At 45.2% G+C, this 19,802-nt stretch overlaps 1 protein-coding gene across 1 annotated transcript in view; it reads right to left on the bottom strand.

The window, feature by feature from the left end:
* NMT2 (N-myristoyltransferase 2) overlaps nucleotides 1-19,440 on the bottom strand; it is a 44,462-nt gene extending 25,022 nt beyond the window's left edge. The window contains exons 1-5 of the mRNA XM_040450954.1: nucleotides 19,406-19,440; nucleotides 18,201-18,370; nucleotides 5,603-5,738; nucleotides 5,158-5,200; nucleotides 1,049-1,193 (exon numbers count right to left, since the gene is read on the bottom strand). Of these exons, the coding sequence (XP_040306888.1) occupies nucleotides 1,049-1,193; nucleotides 5,158-5,200; nucleotides 5,603-5,738; nucleotides 18,201-18,370; nucleotides 19,406-19,440 (529 nt within the window). The remainder of the gene's footprint in view (nucleotides 1-1,048; nucleotides 1,194-5,157; nucleotides 5,201-5,602; nucleotides 5,739-18,200; nucleotides 18,371-19,405) is intronic.
* Nucleotides 19,441-19,802: the final 362 nt, after the last annotated feature.

Raw genomic sequence — 19,802 nt, 5'->3', positions numbered from 1 at the left:
AACTATTATGAGATCTGGATGACACGTAACCCTTTACCTCACACAGATGCTGGAAGCTGAACAATCAAGAAGGAAAAACACAGAAATAATTATCATCTATCTTCATATGAGGATAACAGTAAGCAGTGGGTTTAGCTTTTAATGCAGTTAAAACAATTTTAGTGCATTTACATCATCACCCTTTTTACTGTGAAAAAGAGAACACTTCAAATGATGTTTATGGACGTGTAACAGGAGAAAGAGTGATGCCCGCTGCCCGAGGGGCCCCCGGAGACCGCCCGAGGGCCCCGTCCCCTCGCTGTGCTGCCATGTTCTCCCGCCGCTAACAATTAACACCAGTGGTGAGTGTGCAGAATCCTCTTGTTAAGAGGCATAACATTTTCCATTTCAATTAGGTTTAATAGGACAAATTTCCTGTGTCTTTTGGAATAACTGAGATGTGAGACGGCTAAAAATTTATGTACAGGGAAAACTCTTCCGTGAAGCTTAAAACCAAAACTGGTTCTGAGACTGTCTTTTATATATATATATATATATATATATATATTTTTTTTTTTTTTTTTAAGTTTTTTTAAAGCTTTTTTTATTTTGGGGGAGAGAGAGAGGGCATGCAAACAGTGGAGGGGCTCAGACAGAGAGACTCCCAAGCAGGCTCCACACTGTCACTGAGGAGCCCGACGTGAGGCTTGACCTCACGAACTGTGAGATCATGGCTAAGCCAAAACCAAGAGCCGGATGCTTAAACAACTGAATCACCCAGGCGCTCCCTTTTACACATTTTTAAAAATATACGAATGTTTCAAGTGAGAAACCTGGGTTTTTTTTATAGGAAGAGGAATGCGACTCTAAAACTGTTTCCCCTGAAAGCCAGTATCACGACACAATATTTATATTTTAAAGAAAAATATGACTTTTGTGTAAATTTCTGATCTGTGACATAAAGCAAATATGTTAAGTGAAGTTCCTTTTGTGTTTTTTGTTTGTTGTCAACCCAGCTGTGTTTTGGGGTGGGGGAGGGGGGGGGCGCGGAAAAGGCAGAAAAGCTTACTTAATTTGGGTACCGGCTGGGTGTCCCAAAACTGGTATCTGTGTTTGGCAGCCTCATCAATGTTCCTGGCAGGGCCCTGGCATGCGGACAACAGCTCCATTGCTCTCTGGATATCCTGCAACTTCTGCATTGGAATGGTGGGATTCTATAACAGCAAAGACACACAGACACAAAGATGAGGAAGCTTACGTGGCTCCAAAACCTGGGCCAGACACGTCTGTATCTGCCCTGGAGACTACAACACCAAAAAACACAATCTTCCTCTAAGCCTGGTCAGGGTCTTGGGCTCAAGCGCTAACGCACTAAAACAGAAGTGAACGCATTATGTTAAAGATCACAACAGCTCTGTAGCTTTAATGGGGCTGTGACAGTTTTGGAAATCTGAGGTAAAGCCAACCACCCGCTGGCTTCAGGGTCCCACCTGGCTGCGAGGGGTCGTCACCATCACTCATCTGGAAGGAGCGGCAGGGAGGAGTGACACGCACGCATGAGTCACTGCCCTACAGCAGCCAGTCAGGCACACCCTTGGTGTCACTGTTAGGGTTAATGCTCGGCAGCAGCAACGTGGGGACAAAGGAAAGGACTGCTAGGATGCAAACCAGGCAGAAAAGGGAAATTTTAGTTCAAAAAAAAAAAAAAAAAAAAAAAGGAAAAAGAAGACGGAAAGAACTGTGAATTGAGTGCTAAGCTGGGAAGGAAGTTAACCAAGAAAGAAAATCTCACTGCGTATGCCTTCCTCCTGGACCACCCCCTGCCCTCTCCCAGCCCGGATCCTCCTCCAGAGACAAAACCTTCCAAAGAGCAGTTTCTTCCAAGAGTTTAGCTCTTTGGCAACCACAGCCTGTTTTCCCCAACCCAAGTGTTGGAAACTAACCTTTTTAAGTAAAACATATTCTCAGTCTGGAAAAATGAACATATCTTTAAATTCTAAGGTTCCTTCCTCAAAGCCAATATTCCTCTTATCTCTAAAGATTCCCAGCTCTTTTTTTTTTTTAATCCCTCAAATAATGTAATTCCACATGGAAAATGAGACTATTCCTAAAATGAGAGCATGCAGTGCTGAATAGTAAAATCACGGAGTTTTTTCAACACACAAAATGATTAGTTTTTGAACTCTGATGCCACACGAAGAATGCTCTTCATGTAGTTCAGAAGTGGTTGACGAGAATTTCAGAGCCCTTCGGTTTTCCTGTATGTCAACACACCATGGGCACCAAGGAGAGGTACCATCGACACTCGCTGGTTTATTAACAGTGGCTCTGGACTTCTGTTCAACTTTGAATCTGAGGTCTGTGGTCTGGGGTTGATCCTTTGACTTGGGAAGCTATACCCATGTGCCACAGTACAAAACAGGGTTTATTTAACACGGACTGCCCTGTCTTTGATTTGTCACTGGGTTTGCTTAGGATTCTTGCCACTACAATAACTCAAGGAAACAAAGTGCTGGAGTCTAACCAGAGATGGGTTGAGGTCAGTATCGTCTCCACTTCTAAGTCCAACGGCATCACCCAGGACTGCCACAATTCTGTAAGCTGTTTATCTGGTACTTTCATAGAGGTCTAAGTCACGAAGATCAGATTTCAATTACACATATTAACTTGAAAAAATACTTTGGCTAGTCCCATTTATTGTATTTTTAGATTTCTCTTGCTCTGGTCTCTTCTGAACCTCCAACATAAGAGGGACTGATTGCCAGCAAAATGAAATTTACATGCATTTGAACCCCCAACAAAGCAGTCTCTTTGAAGACCTATAATTTAACCAGGAACTCAGAGCACAGCATATTTCAACCAGTAATGCTTGAACACGCACCCGTTTATCTTTTTAAAAGCAAATTTGAACCTACACAGTGCCTGCACTGAATCTGTCATGCGAATTTTCCTTTCCTAATTTTGGAGTTAAATTCTCAATCCCTAACGTACCAAACCCAAGCAGTTTTGTACTGACATGAATCAGCATCTTTGCTCCAAAGGAGCCAATCCTATCTCAGCTCCATAAAGACCTCAGAGTGGTGTCAACCCTACCTCATTAGCCTCATCAGGTTGACTAGCAGTCTTTCCACAAAATGACCATTCATGAAATATTTATATCTGAATGCTCACTATTTTAAGTGCTTTCTTAAAGTAGATACAAGTGAGCACAATTTTCAAATCCGTGGTCATAAAGCAGCAAGGAAAATTCAGCTATGATATTTTCTTTTTTTTTTTTTTTAATATAATTTATGGTCAAGTTAGCTAACCTACAGTGTATATACAGTGTGCTCTTGGCTTTGGGGGTTGATTCCCATGATTCATCGCTTACATACAACACCCAGCACTCATCCCCAGCTATGATATATTCTTAAAACTATCCATCCACCTTCCACACAGCAGCACCACCTGAGGGGAAACGATTTGGTGTTAGGGGAGGTGAGGACGTATATCAACCCCATGTTAGCTTCCCGCTACCATATCCCTACGTCGGGCACACCTCTTTTCGTCGGTGGAATATTAAATACCAACAGTGCCCTTTACCCTTTATTTTCTCAATTTAATACCTTGGAAAAACGTCCAGGCCCTCCACCACTAAGATGTCTAAAGAAAGAATCCAGACAAATACCATCTTATTCTGGCCCGTGAGTGCAGAGGAGGGCATGTCCGAAACACCACCCGCTGTAATTTACAGGGTTATCCAGAGCCAGCATCTAGTGTAAGGGAAAGAAGCCCCAGTTTAAAACAAAATGCAATGGAGGGGCGCCTGGGTGGCTCAGTCGGGTAAGCGTCCGACTTGGGCTCAGGTCATGATCTCACAGTTCATGGGTTCAAGGCCCACATCAGGCTCTGTGCTGACAGCTCAGAGCCTGGGGCCTGCTACAGATTCTGTGTCTCCCTCTCTCCCTGCTCCTCTCCCACTCACATTCTGTGTGTGTCTCTCTCTCAAAAAAAAATTAACCTTAAAAAAAATTTTTTTAAACAAATGCAATGGAGAAAGGCCCGCGTTAAAACATTGCGATGTATTCTCAACTTAAAAAGAAAATAATTTCTCTACCATATGATGCAAGCAGTTCCTCCTGTGGTGACTAGCTCTGGTTTCTTGTAAGTGACCTTCAGAAGTAAAGGAAGGGTACAAAACCACTGGGGGGTGTGGAGAGGGCAATAGGCTGACGGTGATGGGAGAAGCAATACGGAGGGTCACAGCGGCATAGAAGTGACACCGCAGGGATCCGACGAAGCGACTGAGGAACGGGAAAAATGAGTTTACGGTGCACCTTAATTGAGTGACCTCAGAAAGTATGCCTGGTGGACAGAGTATTTATTACCTGAGAGACGAGCTGAAAAGCGAGGGGTGGGGGAAGACCCCGTTTTCTTCTCACCCCACAGAGGGAAAACTGGGCAAAGTTAAGTATCCTCTCAGTGACTCCTGGTCCTTACGAGGAAAACGGTAACAACAAGAGAGACTGCCTGCAAGATTCGCTTCTCGCGATCAAGTGTCAACTGTGCACAAGGAAAAAAACCTTCAACCCCACGAAACTTGCATAGTGCTAATAACCACCATGTAGGCAGTGCTTTGCAATACAGAGATCATTTAACTGTAACCTCCTCCTCACGGCCCCGTGAGTTGCGGCAGGAGGCAAAAGGCATGACCCCCACGCCGCAGGTGAGGACACAGGCGCAAAGGGGGTGACACCCACGCGTCTCGTGAGCCCACATTCCCCGGTCTGCTCCCGAGCCCTTTCCGCTATACCACGCGCTACCCAGGAAACCCACACGGAGCTGTGACCATCCACGTCATCTCTGCCTCGTCCTCCTTCGAATCTTGCCCCTTTCCACGCTGTGAGTTTCTTGCATCTAGAGGGCTCTGTGCGTCCCTGTGGCCAGCACACAAGGCCTGCGTTCACGGCCAGGGGGACCGCGGCTGGCCACACAGGAAGGGGCGCCTGCCATCTGTCCCACCAGAGCCCCACGAGGCCGGCAATCTGCCAACACGGGGCTCAGCGGGACAACGGCTGGTTTGGTCCTGGATGGGTGTTTCTCCAGCGGGAATGTTAGGAGCGATTTCCCACCCTCGGCAATGGAATTTGAGAACGGCCACTGAAGACTGCTCAGACCCAAAGTCAACGGAAGACTTACCCGTGGCTGCTCCCGCTGAAATCTGCTGCCAGATGGTGTTGTGCTATTCAGGTAATTAGACAGACACCCAGAAAAATTACAATGTGAATATCTTCTGAACTAAAAGTAATTAAATAGTAAGTGTAACTTAAAAAAAAAAACGGCACACCTAACAAGCTCCCAATGAGACTTAACTTCTTTCGCTACAATCTACGTACTAATTTGCTCTGAGAAAAAGGAAAACTGCAGGCTCTGTCCACATACACACAAAAACTCCGTCTGTACCTCTTAGTTATTCAGGTACTTAACATCAGCTTCAGGAGGCTGTAAATGGCCTCCAGGTATAGTGCCCTCCAGCACACAGTCACAGCAAATTCCTAAGGGTGCCCCAACACGGCACCAAGCTGCACAAACCAGCTCTCACGTGCTTGAGAAACCACAGAGGTGACAGTAAAACGGGGCTCACTTTTGAAGGCTGCTGGATTTTAATCTCCTGGGAATCAGATGCCGAGTCTGACTTGGTGCCTCCGGAATTTGGTTTCTCCTTTTTTCGCTTCTGCTTCTTCTTTTTCTTTTTGGCACCCAAGTCTGCTCCGGGACTTCTGTTAGGAAATTTACAGAGGGCAAAACAAGAACAAAAAATCATTATATAAAGTTAATCATTTAGGACAACACAAATTAGACACAGGCAGGGGGGAAAAAGCTGTCAGGATGCATGATACCGTGATTTATAAGAAACAAAGATATTTGATCATTCAGATGACCAAGTATATAGCTCTCGTACCTATTTCCTACGTGACAATAGCTTAAAGATGTCTCTTATGTTAATGATGTGACTTTTGGAAAGCGTCTAAGGATGGGGGCTGGTTGCCAGCGGTGCCTACCATGTGTTAGACGTTTGGAACTTTCAGTCCCAGCCCCCAACCCCCAGGGAGGAGAGAAGGGGGGCAGCAGAATGGCCAATGACTTCATTAGTCACGTCTACGTATCGAAGCCTCTATAAGAACCCAAAAGGGCAGGGTTCGGAGAGCTTCTGGGCTGGTGAACACGGGGAGGTTCAGGGAGAGTAGCGGGCTCAGAGAGCACAGAGGCTCCACACCCCTTCCCCACACCTGGCCCTGCGTATCTCTCCCACGGGGCGCACCTGATTTCTTTTCTGATAACCCGGTGATCTAGTAAAAAAAAAAATGTTTCTCTCGGTTCTGTGGCTGTTCTAACAAATGGAATCAGAGCAGGGGTCTTGGGAACCTCTGATTTACAGCTAGTTGGTCAGAAGTTTAGGTGACAACTTGGGTTTGCAGCTGGCGTCTGAAGTGGGGGGACAGGGTAGGTGGGAGCAGTCTGGCGGGACTGAACCCCTACCCCAGGGAATCTGATACTACTTCTGGGTAGACAGTATCACGGCACAACTGTATGAGAATTCTACTTGTGACCTAGAACTGCCTGGTGTCGTGTGGGAAGCCCCACCCCCTCACACACAGGATGGGATTAGATCCAGAAACTCACAACAGGATGTAAAGCAGGAAATGAAAGTTAGATGCGAAGTTAACAGGACAAGTAACAAAGAATCATCAGTCTACACTCAGTCATAGTACAGGTGCTTAGATCTCAGATATCATTAGAGCAGGAAGGCTGTAGATACAGATCATATTTTATCATGGAAGTCAAACAGCTCTCACATGTATCACTGGTCTGCTAACCTACTTTTTAGTCAGCCCTTTAAGGGAGAGATACATGTAAGAAACTCCATTATAAACATCTCTTGGGTACAACAAGCCACTAATCTCAACACCACAGAGCCAAAGAAACCACTTCTCTGCAGAAGGGAAATTGTCCTTAATAAATAATTTAACAAGAGGAATGAACAACAAAAAATTCTACGTGAAAAAAAAAAAAGTTCACTGGTAAAACATTTCTGTCTGGAACTCTTGTCAACTTATGGCTGTCACCTTCTGAAAGAGCAAAAGAAACACAGAGAGATTTGCAATTTCCAGTTAACTGGGTCTACACTACCAAAGTATTCCCAGAAGGTAAGTTAAAATTCAGAGTCCAAGATTACTACTGCATTATTGCCTGGATGTAGGTTAAAGTGATAGAAACAATCAGTTCCATTCTATTGTTCTCAATTATCTGTTGCTGCCTGCTTTCTCTCTTGAATTTTTACCTAATTATCAAATATACATGCATCATACAAGACACAAATCTTACTGATATATATTAACAGCTTTAGAACATTGTCCTTCAAAGGCAGCCAATGGTTTTTCTGGTATATATTCTTCCAAAATATTCTTTCTTCTCTAAGCATGGCTTAATTTTTACTATGAATAAGTTGGTTTTTTTTTTTCTTTTTCTTTTTTTCCTTTTTGATGGACCATATGTGTGAGAGCAGGGTAGGGGCAGAGAGAGAGGGAGAGAATCCCAAGCCGGCTCCACACTGTCAGCTCAGAGCTGGATGCAGGGTTCGACCCCATGAACCGTGAGATCATGACCTGAGCTGAAATCAAGAGGTGGATGCTCAACCGACTCAGCCACCCAGATGCCCCCATCATGAATAAGTTTTAAACAAAAACCGAATCTTAAAAACATACCATTTGCTGGGGCCCCTGGGTGGCTCAGATGACAGAGCGTCCGGGCTCAGTAATGATCTCACGGTTTGTGGGATTGAGCCCCATGACAGGCTCTGTGCTGACAGCGTGGAACCTGCTTGGGATTCTCCCTCTCTCCCTCTCGCTGCCCCTCCCCCACTCACACAGGCTTGTGCACACGTGTTCTCTCTCTCTCTCTCTCAAAAATAAACAAACATTAAAAAAAAAAAACAACATACCATTTGCCAGCTTGTTTTTTCTCTCCTTCCACTTAATGTTCCTTAGACTCCTTTCCATGTCAGGATACACCGAGCTACCTCATTTCTTTTTAGCAGGTGGAGAGCATTCCGTTGTGTAAATATATATTTTATTTAACCAGTCCTATATTAAAAAATGCTACCGCCAAAAAAAAAAATTCTGGTATTTACATCTTTATGCTTTCACCAAGGTGGAAATGCTAGGTCAAAGAGCATGCACATTTTTAGTTTCAGTAAGAAAATTAAGATCACTTTACTAAACTGCACCAATAGCCTCTCCACCAACAGTAAATCAGTTTCTGGTTCTGCATGTAAAGAGCTTAGAAATCACTGCTCCATCCTAACAGACTGAAAAATCAACAATTCCTACTGGATCCAAGAGAAAGGCAAGGGTACCGGGCAAACTAGAGGCCCCAAGACTGGAGGTGGACGGGTGAATACAGGGTATTGAGCAAAGCCAGAGGAGTAAACATCTCCATGGGAGCCGCTGCTCAAGGAAGAAAACCCCAAATGTAGGGCGTGTGGGTGGCTCAGTCGGTTAAGCGTCCAACTTTAGCCCAGGTCATGATCTCACGGTCCGTGAGTTCAACCCCTGCATTAGGCTCTGTGCTGACAGCTCGGAGCCTGGAGCCTGCTTCGGATTCTGTGTCTCCCTCTCTCTCTCTGCCCCTTGCTTGCTTGCAATCTGTCTCTCTTTGTCTCTCAAAAATAAACATTAAAAAAAAAACGAAAGAAAAAGAAAGAAAGAAAGAAAGAAAGAAAGAAAGAAAGAAAGAAAGAAAAGAAAAGAAAAGAAAAGAAAAGAAAAGAAAAGAAAAGAAAAGAAAAGAAAACCCCAAATGTAACAGACCACGTGCTGGGGCCTGCGTGTGGAGAAGGGGACCCACACTGTACCTCCAGGAGCCCAATCAGGTTCCCACAGCAAATACCAGACAAAACTCCTCACACACGCCTGGCAGTGGGAGGCGAAGAGGTGACGTTCTGAAATCCGCCAGCGCACTGTTCTCAACAAGGCCTGGCCCCGGGAGAAACCAGTCGACCAGAGCCTCACAGACATGGGGAAAGGAAATACCCGACCCCAGCCCACTGTGGCATCCTGCCCCACACACGGGGGGAGAAGAAAACTGAGAAAGCACAAGTGAGTGCGCAGTCCAGAGGCACAGGTTCACTAAAGGCCGGCAGGGGCCCAATCGCGGGACCACGGAACTTCCCTGGCCCACACCGTGCCACCATGCTACCAAAGGCCCACTTACAGCCATTCCTCTTACCAAGTACCTCGCGTCTGGCTATCAAGAGAAAATTACAAGGCGTACTGAAAGGCCAAATACACAGCTGGAAAAGAGACCAAGCACAGAAACCAGATATGTGAAACAGGGGCGCCTGGGTGGCTCCGTGGGTTAAGCGTCTGACTTCGGCTCCGGTCACCATCTCACAGTTTGTGAGTCTGGGCCCCACATCAGGCTCTGCGCCATCAGTGGGAGCCTGCTTCGGATCCTCTGTCCTCTCTCCCTCTCTCTGCCTCATCCTGCTTGCACTCTCTTTCTCTCTCAAAAATAAATAAGCATTAAGAAAAAATATTTGAAAAAAAAAAATATTTGAAGTAACATGACTGAGAATTTCCCCCATTTTGTCAGACACCAAACCACAGACCCAGGAAGCTCGGAGAACACCAAGGAGGATACATGTCAAAAAACATTCCGCCTCAGCACAGGCGTTATCATTTTCAAACTACTGAAAATCAAAGATTAAAAAAAAACAACAACCCTGAAAGAAGTCAGAGGCAAAACACACCTCACCTATAAAGGAACAAAGAGCCATAAGTAGACGAGAACGTCAGTGTCCCAGCCTCTCTGCCAATACTGAAATATTACCATTCTTTTTCATCCCTGATCGTCTGACAGGTAGAAAAGTCTCACTGCAGATTTAATTTTTCTTTGTTTAATCAGGAGCGCGGCTGTACATCTTTTCGTGTTAATGGACCACTTCTAGTTTTCCATGAATTGCTCACTCATATCCTTTTTCTGTTACCCCTCTCTTTAAAAAATTGATTTGTAGGTGGTCTTTAGAACCACGTGGATGGAACCTATCAGGTGTTAAGTATTTTTACTTCGGGCACTTTTCTTTCATCCTTCCAACGGCCCTGGGCAATACTGCTTCATGTCTGCGTCACACTGTCTAGGCTGTTGTGTATAATTTAGATTGCAAATACTCTGCCCGGTGTATTTTTTATGGTATCTTCTCCTGTACAGACATTTAACATTTTGGTGGAGCCTAATATTTAAAAAATTTTCCCTTGTGGCTTCTGGGGCTTTTAAACATTGCTTATTAGAAAGACCTTGCCTATTCCAAAACTATATGATCATCCTTCTGTGTTGTCCCTCTATTGACTCTATGACTTTTGGAAAATAATATTTAGCTTTCTAATTCATTTGGAATAAAAGCGTGAAGTACCATGTCTCTGTTTTTCAAGAACACATTATAAACACAAGCCCCGTTGTAACATAACTTGTTATTACTGGGTCACACTGCACCTGCTAAAGACTGATAAGCAAACACAATAAGGGAGGCAGACAGGCCGATTTATTGGATGCAATGACCTAGTGAGCTTCTCTTTTTGCCAGATACCATGCCGGGTGCAAGCAATTTCCAAACATGTCTGAAAATTCTTTGATACTTTTCCCAACGAGAGGTGGAGTCAATTCCTCTCCCCTCGAATCTGGGCAAGCTTGTCACCCCTGCTCTTTACCCAGCAGGAGTGACACCGTGTGATTCTGGAGGCTAGGTCACAAAAGGCCATGCAGTTTCCACCTGGCTCCCTGAGGATGTCACTCTGGGGGCAGCCAGGAGCCATGGAAGAGGTCCAAGCACCCCAAGAGGGCCGGGCCAGCGGACGGCAGACAGCGCACCGGCCTGGCCTCCGGGCAGCTGCCGGCAGCAACGGGGGCGGGGGGAGGGAGCCCGGCAGGACCACCAGCTCGGTCAAGCCTGCACCTGCACAAGACACCAAGCGAGAAACTGCCTTTCCACCTCCTTACCCACAGCAGGTGCGAGCATGACGAAGTGACCGCTGTTCTGTGTCACTACCTTGGCGATGATTTGTTACACAGCAATAAATCTGGATCAGAAATGCGGTGCCTGGAAATGGAGGGCCACTCTAATAAATCCCCAAAACACAAGGCAAGGGCGCCAAGAAAAAGGGAGACAGTATTTCATGTCATGATTATTTCAGTGACTTTTTCATTTTCAAATATGGAATCTGATCGAGGAAGGGAGACCCGTGTTACATACTACAGGAACATTTATAAAGCTGTGGCCGGTGATGATGTACAGAAAATGTACCTACGAGCTGATGATCTAACTAAAAAGATTTCTGGGCAGGGGGTTGCAGCTGCTGGCTTTGCCCAGCTGTTGATAATGGCAAGAGAGAGATCAACTGAAGAATAAGCTATTCCGTTTCCGAGTGGAAGTCAGAGAACATATAAACTCACCCAGTACTTTGTAGGTTAAAAAATAAGTGTTCCTCATCCCCAGCATCTCCAGAAGGCAAGGGGTTTGCATATTAAGAAATGGCCTCAGGACAGAAACTCAACACTAGGGTGGAGCTGTATGACCCTTTGTGAGGACCTGAGAAAGATCGAAGGTGGTGCCTCTGGACCGTTCCAGACAGACAAAAGGCCTTCTAAATCTCTTGAAGGATGGGACTTGTCTATCCTCTGTAAACAGAGCTTCTAAGAATCTCTGTCCTACAGCATCCTTACCAGGAACCCAACAAAGAGAAAAGCTTATCTGAAAGAAGAGAATTCTGGGTGGCTTTTGTCTAACAGAGTGGATTAAAATGAAAACTGCAGGACAGCCCCCAACACCTTTCTAAAAGCATTATACCCGCTTGAAAGAGAGCAGAACAAAATGGAAACAAGACTTTGGACCCTCAACCTTTTATAGGCAGGAAGCAGACAAAGGTTACTCACTCAGGTGCAAAGTCCATTTTCTTTTGGAAGGGTGATTGGAAAGCCAGCACCAAGAGCCCGAAAGACAAGACACCAGAGCCACGGAGGACAGCTCCCAAGGACTGGGACTGAACTTGGATTCAGGAGCTGGAGACACTGATGAGGGAGCGTGAGGCAGGTTGAGGGCAAAGTGCAGGCTAACAGCAGCCTCTCCCCCTGCCCCTCACCATGGGACATGTATGATATTCCTTGGACACTCCAGGCTACCCAAAAACAGGAAAGGACAAAAACAAACAAAAAAGGTTAAACTGATAAGAATATCCACCAGTTTACCAGAAAAAGGCAATCCCATCATAGCCTAAAGTCCAGGAACTCCCGACTGTCTTAATACTTTGCAACAGGGAGAAACAACTTTAGCTTGACAATAGGTAGGCCTCCAGAAAGTCTTTAGCATGTGAGAAAGTCTGTTTGGGAAACTCCCTCTTGACTCTATGTCCCCCCACTCCATAAAACAATGTCTCCCCACAACCCCGATGCAGCTCTTCCTGCCCATGGTTCCCGTCCATGAGCTTCAATAAAATCACCTTTTTGCGCCAAAGACATCTTCGAGAATTCTTTCTCGGTCATCAGCTCTGGGACTCACAAACCCATCACCCCAAAACCTCATCAATACGCTCCTGATTGGATTTCAGAACTGCCACAGACCATTGAGTATGGTTTGCTCTCTACTAACCCGCTCTGGGATGGAAATATCCACCAGGGCTCTCTGACATCTGTCCACCATTTCACAAGGGATGTGTAGGAAGTGGACACGATCACACCTAGACTTAGTTTACATGATGAGATCCTAGACTTAAAGCTTGAGCCTGATATATAAGCCAAAACACAGATATGATTCTGGAAAGGGTCTTAGGGAGCGTAAATGTAGTCCACATATGGGAGAATATAATTTTTGGCCAGAAGATGGACTGTGGTAGTTTTCAACACGCACTCAACACTTTTAAGACTCCTTCCAAATGAAAGATGGTGTAACAGACAGTTCACAATTGGTTACTGCTTAGTTTTCACCGGAGACTAACGTTTCTAAAAGTAAAAGGTCTGATCGACGTAATTGAGACTGCCAAGAAATGACCAGGAAAGCAACTCTGTATGCAGGGAAAGTAAGACATGTCTTTTATAAGAAAGTTATGAAGAATGGGAATACATTTTTATTGAGGGAAAAGTAGTAACTTGTCCTAAAATGAGACTGGCTATTTAAAGAGGGAAAACTTAAAACAAAATCTGAATGTGAGAAGAAAGTTGTAGACGGTCTGTGAAAGAAATCATTGCTTTTTGGGTTTTGGTTTTTTTTTTTTTTTTTTTTGAGAGAGAGAGAGAGAGAGAGAGTGAGTGCATTCGAGCTGGAGAGGGACAGAGGAAGGGAGAGAGAATTCCAAGCCTGCTCCACACCTAACACGGATTCCATGTAGGACGTGATCCCAAATCAAAAGGTGGATGCTCAACTGAGCCACCCAGGAGCCCCGTGAAGGGAATCTTTGGAAAAGAATTTTATGTGTGGTTAGGACTCAGGCAGGCATGAATGAATTTTAAAAGGACACCTGTATTAAGACTGAAGCTTGGCTCTTCTCTCTGTTAAAAAGACAAAGTTTTCTCGGATTGTTGGTCTCCTCTTGATAAGAGATTGTAAACAAAGCTTTTTTTTCTTTATCTGCCCAGGAAAACAGTTTTTATGCTGTGTCTTTATCAGGTGTTTGATTACTTACGAGAACAGAAACTTCTCATTATTAAAGGACCTAAGTTTTGCTAACAACTTAGGTACCCTTCCACCCTTGGTTAAACAGATAATTAAATATTAAGTTTTGTAATGATCTGTAATCCTATTTGGGTATGTGCTTTAAAACCTTCTGAAGTTTTTAACAAAAGTTCCTAAATACCCAAATCTAAATGAAGTCTTTTTGACTAATTAGGCATGTTCATTTGGAATGTTATTTGGGGAACACTGTTAAATAAATGATGATAAACCTTCTTAGGTTATGTTGTATGGGTAAATGGTATCACTGTTCTTATATAAAATCTCTCAAGTTTTAATATGTCTTGGTATAAGGTCATCACTTGGCATTGTTTTTTTTTTGTTTAATGTTTATTTTTGAGAGACAGAAAGAGGCAGAGTGTGTCTGGGGGGGGAGGGGCAGAGAGAGAGAGGGGGAGACACAGAATCTGAAGCAGGCTGCAGGCTCTGAGCTGTCAGCACAGAGCCTGAGGAGGGGCCCGAACTCATGAACCGCGAGATCATGACCTGAGCCAAAGTTGGAAGTTTAACCGACTGAGCCACCCAGGCGCCCCATCCCTTGACATTCTAATTGGTGAAAGGCTGCATGTCACAGAAATAACCTGATTTCCTTGCCAACTGCATTATAATGAACTCTCATCAAATCTTTAAACATGGCCATTTTTGAGTCGTTTATACTTTGCCTTTGCTCTTGGAAAGTGTGTTTCATGTTCAAGGAGATTCATTGAAAGGGCTTTTGATAACTACAGGTTTCTGATATCTTTAAGATCGTAAAATTAAACTGGGTAAGAACTAAAGGAAAAGCTGAATTCAAACAGAACAAGAAGTGGCAACAAGGGACTGAATGGACTGAGGAAGATGACAATAGTTTTGTGACTCTGGTTTGAGCTGGTTCTCTAACGTTTGCTCTTCCAGATTTAAGGAAACTGTCATACCTATGACTTGCATAAACATGATAAAATATTCCTTTGTGAACAAACTGAAACATTTATCTTTCCTCCCTTCCCAAACCCTCTAGATTTCGGAAACTCTCAGCGAGCCTTCTTTCCTTCATGGCAATTAAAATTATTTGCATAAGTTCAATAAAAATCTGTCCTCCTTGTAACAGGACACCACTGGAAATGCTGGTTACGCTATCAAGGTTTTGACTGGAATGTCATACTGGAGAGACACGCACAGACTCCAATATGACCACACAGCTTCAAGGAACTAATTCAGGTTGACTTCATGCAGCCAACAGAGCGCTTGAAAATGGTGGCCTGACTCTGCTTAGAGTTCCCAGCAGTCTTAGGAGGTGAGTAAAGAAGGTCACTTCCTGATGGCTGCAGGAAACCGTAGGATGTTTTGGGGACCTCAAGAAGAGGAATTCGTCCAAATCTATAGGTATTTCAGGCGATCTTTTTTTTTTTTTTTAATTTATTCATTTTGAGAGTTAGCATGCACGTGAATGGAAGAGAATGTGGGGGAGGGGCAGAGAGAGAGAGGGAGACAGAGAATCCCAAATAAGCTCCCTGCTGTCAGTGCAGAGCCTGATGGGGGCTCAAACTCACAGACCATGAGATCGTGACCTGAGCTGAAGTCGGACACACTTAATCGACTGAGCCACCCAGGTGCCCTACTGCAAGGCAAATCTGAAGGCAAGTATTTGGCTTGGTTTCTGGCCCTGAGAAGCTATTAAAAGTTCAATCTAAAATTCATCATAGGGGCGCCTGGGTGGCTCAGTTAACCGCCAGACTTTGGCTCAGGTCATGATCTCCCAGTTGGTGGCTTCGAGCCCTGCACTGGGCTCTGGGCTGTCAGCTCAGAGCCTGGAGTCTGCTTCAGATTCTGTATCTCCCTCTCTCTCTGCCCCTTCTCAGCTCACACTCTGTCTGTCTTTCTCTCTCTCTCTCTCTCTCTCTCTCAAAAATAAATAAACGTTAAAAAAATGTTTTTTTAATTCATTATAAAAAGTCCCAGCAAAGCAGATTTATAAGAACTTATACAATGACTATTCTTGCTGTGCTTATGCCAATAATTGGGCCAAGTTTGTTAAAACTGGACTTGTTTTGCAAACAGATTAGTCTACTTTGGCTATCTCTGATGAAAATGAGAATGATTTTAATTTTTTTTTTAATGCTTATTTATTTTTGAAAGAGACAGAGACAGAGTGAAAGCAGGGGAGGGGCAGAGAGAGAGAGAGAGAGAGAGAGGGAGACACAGAATCAGAAGCAGGTTCCAGACTCTGAGCTGTCTGTCAGCACAGAACCTGATGCGGGGCTCAAACCCACGAACAGTGAGATCATGACCTGAGCCGAAGTTGGACACTCAACCGACTGAGCCACCCAGGCACCCCAATAGAGTGATTTTAGAGAGAAAATTTATATTTCAGAAACACACCTTTTGGGATATAAAATTCTAGCTTTGGTGGTTTTAGGATGTTTGTCGCTTGCCTAAGCTAGACAACTTGAGGTAAACTTCAGAGAATGGGCACAATAGCTCATGTATAGAGACAATCTTCTTGCCTATTACTCAGTGGGGATAATAACAGGACCCCGTGGACGCATGATTATTTTAACAGCTGGACAACAGGATGGACTCCTCAACGGTTGTATAAGTCAACTATCACCGTGACTTACTACATGGCTTACTTACTACATGGCTGGGATAGCAAAAACGCTCCTCAAAAGCCGGAGCAAACCCCACTCCATGGCTTAGCTATGGACTTGTGGAAATAGTGGATGGCCCGCCTTCCTTATGATTAAATTGGATGATGCACTTAGGGATGCCCATATCTCCCAGAGGAGTTGTCTCCTACATGCCAGTTGATTCCTTGTAATCAGGACATTGTTAAAGCTAGACATCAGGCAAAGAGGGCTTCTTGATGGTTTTACCCTTGATCATGTTTGTCCCAGGAGCTGCCTCTATCAATGTAGAATTACAAGTAAAGGCTTTGGCTAAGCATACAGTGGCCACCTTTAATTAAACCCAGCAAATAGTCACCCTCCTAAATGATGAAACCACATAAATTTGAAAAGCAGTCCTTCAAAACTGGATGGCCCTTGGGGCACTGGGGTGGCTTAGTCAGTCTGACTCTTGATTTTGGATCAAGTCATGATCCCAGTGTCATGGGATCAAGCCTCACATCAAGCTCCATGTTGAGCATACAGCCTGCTTAAGACATTCGCGCGCTCTCTCTCTCTCTCTCTCTCTCTCTCTCTCTCTTTCTCTCTCTCTCTCCCCGCACCGCCTCACCCTGTCCCTCTCCCCTGCTAGCACTCTAAAACACAAGACAAAACAAAACAAAACACAGCATGGCCCCTGATATTATGACTGTAGCCCAAGAAGAAACCTATACTCTCATTAAAACAGAATGTTATGTCAGGGGCCTACGTGGCTCAGGTCTTGATTTCAGTTTGTGGGTTCGAGCCCCACATCAGGCTCTGTGTTATCAGCGTGCATTGAGATTCTCTCTCTCTCCCACTCTGTCCCTCCTGTGCTCGCTCACTCTCCCCAAATAAATAAAGTTAAAAAAAAAAAAAAAAACCAGAATGTTGTGTCTACACTCCAAATTACCCGAAAACTGAAGCCACAGAAGATTTAAACAAACATATCACTGCTGTAAACACTCTAGCTCTAGATTCTTTTAGTACTTGGCTAAATTTGATTCCTTCCAAATGGAAACATGCCCTGCTTAGCATTGCTATATTTCTTGTTCTCTGTGGTTGTTGTTTGACTTTTTTGTATTTGTCAAATGGGAGCCTATGCTATTTGCACAAGCGTGGAGACGGCCTTACCGTATACTTCGGGAGGGACTAGGGAAACGAAATCCTACCCTGTCAGAGTCCTCCGGTCTGAAATCCCTGTGTCATCCCTGGTCAGCAGGAAGTGGCTACAGAAGACACAGGCTTGTCCTTCCATAGAACTGGGATGCTGTTCTGCCGGTGGGGATGTGAAAGGAGACCTCCACTACCTCTATTTTGACCTCAGTCAGTACTTCCTAATTAAGTTCTTTCCAGCTTATCTGTCAACTCAGGCAAAAGACCCTGCAGGCAAAGCATCCCACACAGGGACCAAAACTACCTCCTCAAGCAATAGGGACTCCCTAGACACCAGCGAGACCCCTAAGACAATGATCGACCTGACCTTGACTGCCCCCCTGCATGTACCCGCCGACCTCTGTCTCATGTTTTCCTTATATAAACCTGGAAGTACTTTGGAGACACTCTTTGGAGACACTCTTTGAGGCCTCACCGAAATAAATTCCTTTCTTGTTTCGCCTCCACTCATCTCTCTGCCTTTGGATGTTGTCAGTGGTGAGGGACTGACCCTGGTCTATTTGGGACCCCTCGAGCCAGGTGCTCTTGCACCCCTGTGCCCTGGGAATAGTCCCACTCCCCGGAATGTGTGCACTTACAGTCTTGTGGCTCACTCACAACCAAGCACTCACAACGGATGTGTCAATATGTGACTTCCAAGTCTAGTGAGAACGGCAAGCGGCCCCCACCCACTTCTTGTGGAAGACTCTTTCGGTCAGGCGACCCTGAATCCAGCCCTGCTGGGGGGCCAGAGGTGGGCACGCGGAGGGAGGAACACACTGAGCCACAGCTACCGGCCAGCCACGCGAGTGAGCCACCTTGGGTGAGAAACCCTTGCAACCGGGCTCTTTCCAAATTCCTAACCCACAGGATCTGTGAGCCTAATGAGATGTCTGTTGTTTGTTACAGAGCACCAGTTACTGGAACAACAGCAAACAGAGCAAACTCCTGTCTTATGAGGCATATCATCCTAAGGCAGTAGGTAAGACGCAAATGGGAGGCCCACGGGAAGCTAAATGAGACAGGGCCTGTAGTGTGCAGTCTAGCGGCTTGCACAAAGAAAGCTGGCCAATAAGCAGCAGGTACTGCTATTACTACGTGGATAAGCATGTTGTTTTCTCTGCCAGGACATCCGTGTCTCCTTTGCTGCCTGGTAAACTGCTTATCACTCAAGATTCACGCCAAGAATCACCTCCTCCGAGAAAGCTTCTTGCTCCTCCCCTAATCTGATTAGGTGCCCCCAACGCAATTGACCCCCCTGTCATTGCCATCTCAGCATCTTTCTATGTAGCACACTCTAACCTGGTGCTCTTATCTGCTCTTCCCACTACAATGTGAGCTCCATAGGAACAGAATGTCTGTCATTTCTCCGTAAAATGTATGAAATAGTAGAAAAAAATATATCAGTCTCTGATCATCAGAAAGACCAAGCCATGATTGGAAGCTTGGAATTTTCAGGGGCGCCTGGGTGGCTCAGTCAGATAAGTGTCCAACTTTGGCTCAGGTCATGATCTCACGGTTCGTGAGTTTAAGCCCCACGTCAGGCTCTGTGCTGACAGCTTAGAGTCTGGAGCCTGCTTTGGATTCTGTGTCTCCCTCTCCTCTCTCTCTGTCCCTCCCCTGCTCATGTGCTCTCTGGCTCGCTCTCTCTCTCTCTCTCTCTCTCTCTCTCTCAAAAATAAATAAACAATTAAAAAGAAAAAAAGAAGCTTGGAATTTTCAGCCCTCCCCTCCATTCTCCAGAGAAGGGAGAGAGGCTGGAAATGGAGTTAATGACCAATCATGCCTACTCACGAAGCTTCATAAAAATCTTCCAGGTTGGGAGTACACGGAGGTGCTGGGAGGGTGGCGCACCTGGAGAGGGCATGGAAGTTTCATGCCTCTTTCCACATACCCTGCTGCATGCACCTCTTCCATCTGGATGTTCATCTGTACCCTCTATCACATCCTTTTACAGTAAACTGGTAAACAGTAAGTCACCGTTTTCTTGAGTTCTGTGAATTCAAACTAATTGAACCTGAGGAAGGAGTCGTATAATCTCCCCAACTTATAATTGGTTGGCCAGAAGCAGGGGTGATGACCGGGGCCTGAGAGTGGCATCTGAAGCGGGGAGGGGAGGAGTCATGTGAGATGACCTCCAGGAAGACAATATCAGAAAGGAGTTAGTATGTAGGGCACCCAGCTGGTGTCGCAGAGCTGCTAGGTGGAAAGCCTGCACCCCTGGTGTCACAGTGCTGTGATGTGGCAGGAGTGGGAAGGTAAAGGAGAAACACAGCGGGGAGAGCAGGGTT

Source organism: Herpailurus yagouaroundi, unplaced genomic scaffold, assembly GCF_014898765.1.
Source record: "Herpailurus yagouaroundi ecotype Mexico unplaced genomic scaffold, PumYag 203, whole genome shotgun sequence".
NCBI lineage: Eukaryota > Metazoa > Chordata > Mammalia > Carnivora > Felidae > Herpailurus > Herpailurus yagouaroundi.
This window is presented reverse-complemented; position numbering and strand designations above follow the sequence as displayed.